Source organism: Apteryx mantelli, chromosome 1 (assembly GCF_036417845.1).
Source record: "Apteryx mantelli isolate bAptMan1 chromosome 1, bAptMan1.hap1, whole genome shotgun sequence".
In the NCBI taxonomy this organism is placed as follows: domain Eukaryota; kingdom Metazoa; phylum Chordata; class Aves; order Apterygiformes; family Apterygidae; genus Apteryx; species Apteryx mantelli.
In genome coordinates, this window is record NC_089978.1 from 208,537,652 (window position 1) to 208,551,530 (window position 13,879).

General features: G+C 40.0%; 1 protein-coding gene across 1 annotated transcript in view; it reads left to right on the plus strand.

Annotated features, from left to right (window-relative positions):
• The window catches only part of RELN (reelin), a 306,076-nt gene that overhangs the window by 176,195 nt on the left and 116,002 nt on the right, over positions 1-13,879 (plus strand). Inside the window, exon 11 of the mRNA XM_067299475.1 lies at positions 9,708-9,853. Coding sequence (XP_067155576.1) covers positions 9,708-9,853 — 146 coding nt within the window. The remainder of the gene's footprint in view (positions 1-9,707; positions 9,854-13,879) is intronic.

A 13,879-nucleotide genomic window follows, 5' to 3' on the forward strand; every position in this document is an offset into this window, starting at 1 on the left:
TATTTAAACAGTCTGAGATCTGACCATATAGCACCTGAAAGACAAAAGCATTTCACATTTCCCCTAAACTCTTTGGTTTGTGTCTGGACAAGCATGAAGGTCAGACTGCCTGCTACATTTTTTATCTCTGTTAAATAATGTATAGATTTTAGATCATGCTCCATTAGAGCAATGGCTGTCTCTGTAGTATGCTTTGATATTAAGATTTGCAGAGCTGGTACATAGAACAGACACTTTAAAAAATACATACGCAAACACAGTCTCATCACATTGATGTGTGATGCTCAGTTTGATTAGCTCTTCTGGCCTTCTTTGCTCTGGCTTTCCATCATTGAGGTATCACTTGTCGGTGTAGGTCATGAGTGGAGATATAGGTACAGTGTTTCCGAGACTGTTTCTTACTAGTCAAATTAATTCTTTGAGAGAGATTCTGGACACTCGTACTCTCTGTCCAGCATCTCCTTTTCCTTTGAGTCCAAATGCAATCCTGACTTGACAGGATGGTAAAAGGAGCTTGAAAGCAGAGAAAGTCATACCTTCACTGTCCTATTCTGGAAATACTGTACAGGAGGGAAAAAAAAAATGTGTACATTTTATAACAGACATTTCTAGAAGATTCCTCCAAAGCTGGATCACTTTGACTCATGCAGTCTAGAGCTGTGAACGTGCTAAGTCCATTTCAAGCAAATTCTATTGCAAATAGCTAACCATCACTAGCCAGCTACTGGTAATCAGTGTTATTAAAACTGATGTGATACCAAAGTCACAGCCCTGCCAAAACTCAAAACAATGTCCTGATAAAATAAGCCCCTTGTAAAAGATGTGAGGAGCATTACACTCATTAATTTTTAAAATGATCCTCAAGTGGATTTCAAGCCTGTTCTGAGATAGTCTCCAAGTCAGCATGCTCCCCGTTTTGCTAGTTTTGAAATAGCTGTGTTACCTGCCTTTCAGTATATTTGTACCATGCAACTGTGCCTACTTGTGGCGGTTAAATAGCAGGTCACCACTTTTCGGTTCATTTTAATTTCCCAGAATTGCATACCACCTTCACAGAAGAGAAAACTACATAAGAAAAGAGTAGGGGAAACAGAACACTCCCACTCAGAAAAATATGTTGAAAATGCATCCATCAAACTCCATGACCTTTCACCACACCCTGAGCACATCAGAGCTACGCACATCCTAGATCTACGAGTCCTTCCTGAATGTGTGTTGCTGTGTATCCCTGAGCAGAGAAGACATGCACATGAGTTAAGAGACTGGCAAAAAGAAAGGCTGAGTAAGCTGTTCCACAACCCCAGTTCCAGAGCAGGTTTCCAAATCTTTTCTGAATACTCTGTTAATTAATAGGAATGGCACTGGATATTCTTCTTTCAAAACAAACATCCTGGTAGTCCATAAATATTTTTATCAGTTTGAATGGTTTGCGCTGAAATGAACAAGATTTTTTTTTCCTTTTTGGGGTCTTAAATTCTTGTTAAAAAAGGGCTGAAGTACCAATTGTCTGCATCAGATAAAATATATTTGTTTGCAGAAGGAAAGCTGATGCTTCAGCTATGTCAGAGTGAAAATGGCGGATTGAAATTGCTATGACCCTTTATTGGACAAAGTTACGCAGATATAGATGCTTCTGACAGCACTCTCTTGTTTTTGTCTGAGTCAGATATCCCAGGGTAGTTTTAGTGATGGTCCGTGAGCCAAACCCAGCCTTCTGGCCACCTGCTTTGCCTTGCAGGAGCCACTGTCCCCCACATCTACCTAGGAAGAGGCCAGCAGGACACGAGGCTTCCTACTGCACCTGGTTGTAGAGCCCTTTCTGCCTCTCTGTGGGTGGAAGGAGGAGTGTGAGAGAGGAGGAGAGGTGAAGAAAGGGGAGGAGGAGGGGGCACAAAACCTGTCAACCCTTTAGTGATAATGTTGGACCTCTCTGCACTGTGCCCATAAAGGAGGCATTGAATTGCTCTTGTCTGGGTTTTTTGTTGTTAATAATCACACTTTTAATTAAAATACTAATACTTAAATACAATGCCTAGAGATTCATTGGAACTTAAAGCTGCTTGACAGTGGTGCTTTGAGTTGTTCTTACAGCTGAGAATAGCGATGCTTTAGCCTGACCCTTTCTCCATGCCAGTTTCCTGTGGCTCAGAAGTGTGGTGATGGGTGGCAGGGAGCCAAGGTTATCTCTGTGCTAGTGTAAAAACAGCAGGGGTGTTCTTACAGCTGACTTCCTTGGCTTATGGTTTCTAGAAGTAAAGAATTCAGTCTTTACAGGTGACTGTGAGAAGCACATTTAAAAATAAAAAGCAATGTGAATTGGCTCCTGAGATGCTAAAGAGTAGAAAATTCTACTTCGGCTGACTCTTTTCCAACTCTAATTTTTACAGAGATGTTAATACCCTGTCATTACGTTCAGAAGAGCAGGTGAGATTGGAATCATCCTCAGTACAGAGTAGTAAAAACATCAATAGTCCCCAAAATTTCAGTGCATGCCAGTTAACTGACTCATGAAGAAAATTAGTCATAGCCAGAATTTTTGATGTAGCTGTACTGTTATACAAGCATCATGAAATGTCCCAGGGAGTTAAGAACTGTAAGAACCACATGAGTCATTCATAAACAAGCAAAGTGTTTTGAGCACTTGCCTTTGAATGACAACATATAATCAGGAATGATGAGTGAAAACACACTTTATAAACTGCTTCTTACCTCATTTAGAACAAGTTTCGTCCCATTGTTTTGAAAAGGGAAGGATGCACTAAAACTCTCTTTGCACCTGGCCTGCTTGCATAGCCAAAGTTGTAGTTCTGTAACCTGCATTAAATGATCTAAATAAGCATGATGTGGGAAAGATGAAAGTTCCTTTTTTCTCTTGGGAAACTCTTCTAATCACACTGTGGTTTTTCCTTTATTTGAAGAAGAGACTTTGGACCAGAAACCTTAATGGCCAAATCTATAGAATTTAGTATTTAGAATCCATTCTAAATTATGACAATCTTACTGTTACTAGCTAAGTAATTACATGCAAATTACAACTTTATCAATACAAAATCTATTCCTCTACCTGTTATCATGTCAGAATCTGAAAATTTCAAAAACCTACATAACTCATTCCCAGAAAGACGCAATATCTTATTTATGGTTCCATTGACAATGCTCCTTTAATTAATTTTCTTCATCGTAGTTCTTGTTCCTCTGCTTCTCATATCTCATCTGTTTGCATTGCCTAGATTTTAATTAAAAAAAACTCTCCTCTCTAAGGAGCAATCTGAAGTGGCAAAAATAATCACTTAAAATATTACACTCATTAAAAAATTGGCTGCAGTCAAAGCCATGCATTTTCAATTTGCCGACAAATGATATTTTAGTTTCCTTTTAAAGTGCATTTTGTATTTGAATAGCATACGCCAGCCAGCCTGGCTATCAGAGATGCTCCTCCAGCTGGGTGGGCTGCGTGACAACTCCTTAATGGAGGAAATTGATGGTGCTCTGCTCATGGAGAGGTGAAGGCATACTGGGCAGATTTCTTTCCATCTGCCACTAGCCCTTTGCAAGCTGGCACTGCCCAAATGCCCAGCACACTCATTCCAATGCAAGAAATGTCGCCAAAAAGTAAATTGTGAGGCTACAGCTGTCTGAAAGAATCATCGGGGCCATTAGGCCCAGGAGACGTAATATGAAGAGGTGCATCACTATTTGTCTCTGATAAAAATCTAATTAAATGGTGGTAAAGATGACTCTGAATACTTTAAAGACACAGAGGTGAACAACATTTACATGGGAGTGTAGGGATCAGCCTTGGGAAGATGATACTCAGTACCTCAGCCAAAAATCTGTTCCACTGAGGAATTTCGCACTGATGTTTCCTGTTGATGCTTTTCTGAATGGCACAGTTGTATCATTTAGTTGCACTCTGCTCTGCTCTCCACTGTAAAGCCAAGAGGCATTTGTTGATTCTCAGATTTGACCTAAACAACTAGAACAGAAACCTGTTTTGCTGAACTTCAGCACTTCTATTGCTGTTGCCAATCTTTATCTTTGAGCTTCTAAAAATCTTCAGGGCAGGAACTGTAGCTCCAACTGTGGCGTTGGCTGTTGTTTGGCTGTTGACTGTGGTCTAGCTGTAGATGCTTGAACTAGTTCATGTGGCAGGGTGAACTGCAGACTCCAGATGACCCTCCCAGCCAACAGGTCACACCAAGTGTAGCAGATATCTTCTGTATCTTATGTGGTGTTGTCATGCAAAATAATTAAAAATATGGAGATTTTTCAACTATGTTTACATGACATAGGATCTCAGGTTTCAGTTAAAAATAGGGCCCTTAAGCCATTTAAGTGCTACTGAAAATTAGCATCATTAGTATCTATTTGCGTAAACATAGACAGGCTTCACCAACACCAAATCCAGTTTCCCTACTTTCGCTAACAGAAACCCAATAGTTTTGAACAATCCTAATTGAAACCTTTCTGAATTTTAGATGATCAATAGGTTTTCCTAAAAACACCTACCAAAGGAAGGTGAAAACTGTATGTAGAAGATGTAAAACGTAAGGAGTACAGAGTAGGATAGAAAGGCTGAATCCAACACAGTTCAGTTTTGAAATCATGCGGTACTCTCTCCCATGGTACATACCTTCAAATTATTAGCTATTCTTCTCATACTGTACAACAGAAGGTTCACCCGAGTTGATCAGACTTGCCTTCTCATATAGACATACTGGCTAAGAACTGTATTCATAGACTAGAAGTATTCATAGATAATTTAAGTTATTTGATTTTAGAGGAATGCCTTGCGTATTGACAATCTGGAATAATATTTGCTAGCCAGACTGATGGTGGAATCCACTCTGAAAGCAAATGTTTTGTTTGTTTTAGATTTGGCTGTTCCATACTGCTTTGCCATGTGCTACAACATGGTACACTGAAATAAAACTGCTGCAGTACCAAGAGGCTGGTTTAATAGATACATTTACCTGTAGCAAAACAATTCGCAAATCAAATCCATGTTAAACTAGTAGAGGATATATCAGCAATTTAAGCATGATTTTTTTTTCTTAGTTGTAGTAGTACCACTGTAGAATCAAGGAGCCCTGACCAAGGAATACACCACTGTTGCCTCTTCAGACACAAACCAGAAAGATATCCTGTGTCTCAGTAAATTAGGATCCATTAATAAAACAAGGGGCAAGCGTTGGGGCTGGGGAGATGAGGGAGTAAAAAGAAACAGTGCAAGTAAGAGGTGACAGCGCTCATCCTGGTAAACAGTGGATTATTCAGTCTAATCAACAGCAAGCTTTGTTAAGAAAATCATTAAGGAGGTGTTTGAAAGACGGTGTCTTCTGGGGAATTTGCCAAGAGCGATGGGCAGAACGGGCAAGGGCATGAAAGTTTGATTGTCTCACCAACAGACATAGTGGCAAGCATCAACAGTCAAGAAAAAGTAAGCCACGTGATGGTGCATGTGAGAGATGGTGGAGGTAGGTGAGGATATGCCATGCAGGGCCTTGAAAGTAGGGAAAGAAGCAGTGGTATTATAGCTATTCAGTAGACAAACTTTAGAAACCCCTAAAATTCACAATGAAGATTAAATTGAAAGCAAATCCAAGCATGCTGAGATATGGGAATACATCCAACCAATTTTCATTTTGCCCTATTCATACTAAGCAATAGCTTAACAATTGCAGCTAGTGAATAATAGTATTGGTTGTGCCAGATTAAATTAAACTGATGTTTTTTTTCCCTTGGGATGACCACAGTCCCTGAACACAACTTGGCTTCTCTCCTTTTGGCAACAGGCAAGGGTTGTCTATTTAGGAATACAACAGTTTATTTATTGCAGGCTGATAGTCCCACTCCTACTGCACACAATAGGAAGTAGCTACTGTTTTAAGTGTCTACCTTCAAGTGTCTGCAAGTGTCATGTTCTATTATGTAGGTAATTTGGGAGAAAACTTTGTTTAACGAAGATTATCGGAATTGTCAAAGGATTTATTCTCTAAATTAGTATTACCTCACAAAGTAGTTAACTTTCTAGTGTTGTAATTTGTGCAAGGACAAACTAAATGTTTCACATGCTTATAATCCCCCGTTAACAGAAAATTGAACTCTGCTTTAGTTTTGAAACTACAGCTTCTGTGGTAACAAGGAGAAATATCCTACATGTTGTTGCTTTTAGTTAAAATTTTACTCAGCAGCCTAATTTGTTCTTATCTTATAAATAGTTTGAGTGTAAATAAGTATGAAGCAGAGAACAAACAATCTTAAATTGATAAGAGAGAATTTTATATGAGATATCTGCAGTATCTACAGTTTAGGGAGAATTTAATCTATTTAGTTTCAAAAAACAGTACTTGATCATTTCAGCTTTTTTATCGCTTTAGTATGACATAAAACTGTAAAATTCAGTCCTTAAATACTGGAAGTATATAGACTACCACCGTAAGTATAAAGCCTTTAATTTGGGAAAGAGGCAGCACAGTAGGCAAATTATACTTTAGTTTTTACTTTCTAAAGGCTTGGATTCACATCCTGGGTTGAACCCAAGAGAAAATGAGTCTGATGGTTTCAATTCTTTCCCTAATCTGTTCAAGCCCTATTACAAAACTGCAAAATAATTTGACGCAGTCAGCAGTCTCCTGGATGCTGAACAAGGCTGACGAGATAGCTGGGGTGCTGCGGGTCAGAGCAAAGAGCTTGCTTCGCCCCCTGGAAGATTTGGCTCAGCGCTCTGTGTCGTTATTCACCACTCTGCAGCACGTCGGATGAGAAAGAGTAATAAGGGTAACTACAGGTGGCGATGGCTTGAAAAATAAAAAAGGAAAAAAAGGAAACGAGGAGCTAAGTCTAACCTGGGGGGTGCTGATGGTACAGGCGAGAGCAAGGTGGCCGGTCGGGGAGGCTGATGCTGCGAGCAGAGGAGATCCTGCCCTTCCCTGAGCACCGCCGTTCGCACAGACGGGGCCGATCCCCGACCACCACTCCCACGGGCACTTTCCTCGGGTCCCAAATTATGGTAGCTGAGCAAAAAGGGGCCAGACCATGATGGCCCTCCCTCAGAACTCCTTAAAAAGCCGTGCCTATGTTTTGAGCATGTCTCATATTCTTTTTAAAGATAATGGGAGTATATTATTGCCTTTATTAGTAATCAGAATTACCAAAGCAGTTAAGCCCCAGTTTGAACTTTGTCTTCTGTGTAGCTGTTTTACACGAGATTCAAAGCTAACATGAACAGAGGTTGATTTGAGCCATAAATGGTGTGGTTCATTAATACATAAATTAGGTGTGAAATACATATTCATAAAGGCAGGGTAGCTTTATGTAAAACCATAAAGATAGTTTTATAGAGCTAATGAAGTAAATGATCCTTCTGTAGCCTTCTGAGCTTTCGTAGAAGGTTGATTGTACACCGCTGTGCAAATAATTACGTGTTTGTCCTTTTGCCAAACTGCCTAGTTATTTATCCTCACAGCCTAAAGGAACCTCCAGCAGACTTATTTCAGTAAATATGCTGCTAGACAGTAGAAGGGCATACTAGCGTTAAGTGATAACGGGGTTGCATCTGTTTTGTTTTTATTTAAATAGCTGGCTTTCATCAAGCAAGAAATTACTAATGGCATGCCCAGCAGTCAAATATATACTTACAGGTAACTTAATACCTGAGAAATATGTAAGGCCTGTAAAGGATTGTCCAAAGCCTGTCTGCAATTGTAATAAATATCTCATTAAGATTTATTTGTTTATTAGGAGATGAATGCTTACATATAAACTTGAATTATCGGAAGTTTTACCCTGAATATTTGTTTTTACTGTATTTGCTTATTTTGACTGCTTGCGGGTAAAAGGAATTTTGCAGTGGATTGATTGACAGGTAAAGGCCTATTTCCTTTCTGTTCAGCAAATGAGGAATAGTCTGAAAAGCAAGGAGCAAAATAAAGAAATTACTCTTAAATTCCTGATGCTAGCAATACATGTGAGAAAGAAAAAGTATTAAATCAGTGAACAAAAGTCATTTTCCATTCAATTATGAAAAAATGCGTAGTACAAAAAGTGTTTTTCAAAGAGAAGTGAAATGTAAAACTGTTTTAGTGTTTTCTCCTAGTTACAAAGTATGTTTATATTTTTCTGCCATTTCAGTTTTAGCAGCTGCAGTTGGAAGAGAAGGAAGAATTGTGACAAAATCTATATCATTTATGTGATAAATATACCCAGTGACTTGTCAGCATTTCAAAATCTTACTATTGCTTTGACCTTTGTTTGGAGGAAAAATATTTTAACAGCAATTGAAACAGTTTTTACATTTTTACAGTGTATTTATTTAAGTGATATTCAGTGGTGATAAACACAGAGCTTTTGTCATACAACTACATGCCAAAAAGTCCAAATACTAACTGAGACTTCAAGTACTCAGATTTTTGTCTAATAATGCCCACTGACACCTCTGAAAAGGAAGTCATATATTACATTACAAAATATGAATTTAATTGCTAAGTTATAGGCAACGATACTTGAAAATCATCAACAAACAATTTCAGATATTTCTTTTTTTGCAGTGATAAATGAAAGAAGAGCTATAGAATGTGACTAAATGTGTTCTTTTTTTACATTGTTCATAGAATCACAAAGACAAAGATGTATTGGGCAGTTTTTACTTCTTGCCGCACCTTTCTCTTTGCTTAAAATTTAATTATTCACTGATGTGGCACTACCATGACCTTTTTAAATGCAGCTGAGCTGACCATCATACTTTCCCTTGGCAAGCTATGAAGGCTTTCACAGGCAAGCGCATACTATACAGATGATACTGAAAAGGTCAATGCAATTTAGCATTAATGTATCTCTTTTTCAGATGTTGAACTGTGGTAAGAATGGAGAATCATTCTAATTAATCATTTCTTATTTCAGTTTTCATTTTTAATGTGGCCAAGATTTCCCAGAAAAGCTTTGGAGCTAATTATTACTTTTAACTCTATTTGTTTTAATACAAACAATTCAATAAAGCTCCTCACAGACAGTTTTTCCTGGTGAACGCACCTGGCGTGCCGAGGTAGGCTGGGCACGTCTGGGCACCCAGGTCATCTTCCCTCCGTTCAGCCCCTCACCTTTGCTGTGAGAAGGATTAGGCACAGAACAGAAATGTGCTACTTTGGAAAAGGTGATTTGCATTAAGAATAACAAATAGCCTTTTCACTCACATGCGTCAGGCCAGGAGTTTGCCGTATGGCAGCGCGTAGCAACTTCTCAGGCAAACACCTCTGCTGGCAAAAAGCCAGGCGTGGAGATCCGACGTGTTTCATAGCATGAACCTCTTACGCTGACAAAATATCTATGGCAATATTTGATGTACTACTGAAGTGTTTTTGTACATGCAGTTGTGATTAGTGGTCCAAGCCAGGTAAAATGGTAATGCCTTAAGAAATAAACACCACTCAGTGACATGGTACGTATTTTTTCTGTGTGAGCACGGTATTACAAGGGTCTGAAATGTGTTTGTAGGGATGCAGGCGTGAGACAAGGAAGCAGTGAGAACTACGTGTGGTCCACGAAAGAGCGAGGAAGACAGTCAATTTTTTATTTTTATTTTGTTTCAGGCACTGGTGAGTTGCCAGATAGTGCGAGGGCTCTCTCTAAGCCCTGATGGTGTGTGAGCAGGGCAGCTGCCCTTACAAACCGCTTTAACATCCCCTCCTGTGTGCTCCTTTTATCTATAGCATAGCTGCCAATCGGATGGCAACTCCATCTACTTCCATGGCACAGCAGGCAGCGAATTCAATTTTGCCACAACACGAGACGTGGACCTTTCCACGGAGGATGCCCAGGAGCAGTGGGCAGAAGAGTTTGAGAGCCAGCCTAAAGGGTGAGTGTCTCTGTCCCGCACCAGGCTGCAAGCATGCATGCGGCGTTGCTCCAGGGAGCCAAAAACTTAACTGAGAATTGCATTCATCTTTGCAGTGAGTTTATAGAAGATTGCTAGAAAAAAAAACAGTACAGTAAGTGACAGATAGTTACAGATTTTAGGAATGAACAAGTCAAGAAAGCCCCGGAGGAACAGCCTGTCTCCAGAGTATTCTCTCAGCAAAGTTGTTAATGAAGAAAGTCATGCTTGCGAATTATACCATGATACTGCAGAAACGCGCTATGTTGGTCTGTTTTTCATTCGGTCACACCTGGCTGTTGCTAATAAACTCCTATCCCTATTAAATCAAATCCCCTGAGAAACTCGTCCTCCCTCTGGGTCCCTACTGTGAGCCACACTTTGGCGTAGGTGTGCTCTAACTTGTGGGGTAACCTGGAGGGCTGGAGGAGGAGGAGGATTTCGAGGCATGGCAGGACAGCGAGGCAACATCCTTTTAATCTCCGACACCGAGAGCATGGCCGCGGCTGTGCTCTGCCCCCGCAGCACCAGCCGAGCGGTGACGGCAGAGCCCCGGGCTCTGGGGCGCGGGTGTCCTGGTGCCGCCGCACAGATACAGCAGCATGCAGGTGCCGAGATCGGCCTGGTTTCTGTGCAAGAGCGGAGGATCTGCCTGATATTTTACTATTTTTACTTTAAACACACATATGGGACTTCAAAGAACACCTGTAAAGCCTGGGCTAGCAAGGATGCTGCAAGTGTCCTGAAAGTAATATTGGTTTCGACCTACAAAATACTTCATATCATTAGCAGCTGATTCAAGTGCTGCCTTTGTTGTGTCTAAGGTAAAGAGCACCTTTCAAAACACGTTCTAACGTGTCCTGTGAACACTTCGTTTATTTTAGGCTTACAGAAAAAGTATTCACTGGGAGCTCTTTCCCAGTCTGAATAACCAACCCATGATGTAGACAATGCTGAACTCGTCGTTGTCATGTCATGTCGGAAACTTCGGTTTTAGACAAAAGAAAGAAAACGAGCACATTTGTTTTGTGCTCGGTGACCACGTGGACTACGTTTGAGATGTCCTCTCAGGCTCTTTTTGTTTTGAAAAAACAGGATGGAAGTGTTACCTAGGGCACATCTGCCTTTTTGGTAGATCCTGTCTCTGCTGGACCAGATGTTTAGTTAAGCTAGGTCAGCCCAGCCCCTTCATTGTCAGTTGTTCTAATCAGGGCCTTTCTTTCTAAGATAATGAGTAAACTTTTAAAAATTATTTACAATAACAAATGCTGCTGTGAGCAGAAATATTGAAATAAAACGCTTGTACCACATCCTAGTTTGCAAAGGCACAGTTTCTCCCAAATTAAGCACATTGCATTTTCACTTTTCCTGACTCCAGACGATCTGCTGCTGCCACTGCTCTCAGCTGGGAGCTAAGGCAGGGCACAGGCGGCAGATACACGTCCCGCTTGTCCTGCACAGAGTCACAGAAAGCAGAGCCTGTTCTGGCCACATGCATGTAAAACCTCTGCTGTGCGGCGGCCTGCCCGGGCAGGGGGTAGCTTTGCTTTCCAAGGCACTAAGCAGCCGGCCCAAGTCCTCACAGCCAGGACTTTTTTTTTTTTTTTTTTTGCTTTTCAAATATTACTCTAGATTTGTCTAGAGAAGTTGATAAGAATGGAGGTTTAGCTTACATACAGCCACAAATAAACACTAAAGTCCTTTTTAGAGAAATATTTTCGAATTACTATTTGAAGAATATTTGAAATACTGTTTGACAGTATTCAAATTGTCACAAAAACACGGAAGACAGATAACATAGCGTACATGTTCATAGCAGGCCTGAGCAGAAAATAAAAATTCTGTTTTGTGAAAAACTGTAAAACCTAAAAGTTAATGTAAAAATTGTAAAGCCTAAAAAGTTTGCTCTGTACTGGAGAGAAAATAGGATTTTTAAGATGTCATTCAAAAAGGAAACAGGAAGTCATTTAATGGATTAGTGATGAGAGCAGTTTCCTGGGGTGTAAAGTATTCCTGATCCAGCTCTGCTTGTAATGGGCTGGAGCAGAAGTCAAGCCTCACTCTGACATCCAGGCTGGGTATCCAGCCTCCCGTCACTCCGATCAGGAACTCCACCTGACATCAGAGGACATTTCCTTAAGACTAGTATGTCTTTGCAAAGATTTTGTTAGAGCTGATCAACATTTTTTTTTAACTTCCTCAGGGATTTTTATGGCATTTCCAATACTCAAAAATTACAGAATGAATTTTTAATAATCTTACTAATTATAAAATGAAAGAAGCTTTAAAGTCCTGCATATTAAGCCCTTGGTTTAACCTGATCCAGCCTATCCCAACATTGACTTCTCTATTTTCAGAATTCACCAAGAAATTAGGGCTCAGCTCTTCCCTGATATAAATAACTTTACCTTTTCAGTGGGTTAATTTTAATGAGTAGCTATTTCAGGATCCAAAAGAATGTAATCTTGCATGGTAGTTTTAGGATTCACCACGCCATTTTCAAATATGTCTTAAGTATGTAGGGCCCAGTGCAGAAAAATATTTGCATTATTGCCTTTGAAATTAGTAAGGTTGCAAGCAGTAAGGGACCTAAATGGTTTGTGCGTTTGGGCCTTACATTTCTAAATGTACTTAAAAGTCAGTGAGACTGGTTGCCCCAGTTTCATGGAAATTGTTCTCAGCTGTGAAGATTTCCCTGAGCCTCCTGATATTTCTTTCACTCACAGTTTTGAAGACACGTAACTCCTGAGGAGGTTGATGGTGCAGTTTGTTTCATAGCTCCTCTCAACTCACGCTCAGTCTGTAGGCTCAGGAGAGCAGAAATATGTCTTTGGGGCAGCACTGACTCTCCCTAGACCCAGGTCAGGTGTCGATCACCGGAGTGACAACGAGGCATAGTCTTGCCATGACTTTGGCTCTCCGCCGATCCTTTGGGCTCTTCTGTTGGTTGAGAACAGCCAGGATGAGGAAGTGATCTGTCCATGGCTTCAGTTGGTGAGGAATGACCCCAATATCCATCCTTTACTGGGATAACTGTGCAGAACCATGGTGTCTGCTTTCCCCGGTGGGATTCCCTTGTGGCACAGCTGGCCAGGGGGAAGCAGGATCGAACCCTTACTTTCCCTAATGATGGAGACTAATGGCAAAGTCTGGAGTACTTGGAAGCTCTGCAGTCATATAAAGCATGAATGAAGGTATCAAATTCTCTCCGCAGACAGGAAATAGGTAAAACATTATGTGGCCACTTCCAAGAAGAAAAAAAAGTGGGTTCTTTTTCACGAGGTGGGTCTGACTAGTAAACTTTCCACTACACTAGGCATATCTATTTTATTCAATCATCTGCTTGTGTTATTAAAAGCTATGTCAAAATGCATTCCCTAAAAGGGAATGATCCCAAGAAACATCCATGCTCTGCATCATTCATGACCCCAAGTTATTTTGTTGGTCCATAAAGAAAGTGTTTTAATTGAGCTATATAGAGCATGCAAAAGGACCAATGGACCGTTGTGAGATTTCATTGTATAAGTTAAAGTAGGCACAACTATTTAATTCTTAAACCCAAGAGACCCATTTTCAAAATTATGTTTTGATTATATTTCACATTACGTTTAAAAAGTCTGCCCAACTAAAATATTGAACTCACAATTAGCATTATGTTAAACTGAAGTGCCTTGCAACAGAGCACTTTTATTTACTATATCACAGTGCAGATTAACCATAATTTTGCAACCAAATAGATCAGTTTAGTTCGTATACAGTTCTATGTGCTTCCATTAAGATAGTTGTGTTTGTATCATAAAAGTGTTTCAGTAATACTAATCTGCTAATTCCTTTGTAAAGAAATGAAAGTTTTAAAGCAGAGTTTTCAAACAAACAGTCTTGTTGTTGGCTTCTCTGCCTTAGATCAGTAGGAAAACTGGCAGCTCTTAAGAAGATCCTATACATACATTTTGAAATAGTTTGAAAGGCTAAACTGATAAATAGACTGTTAACTAGTTGTCATAACAG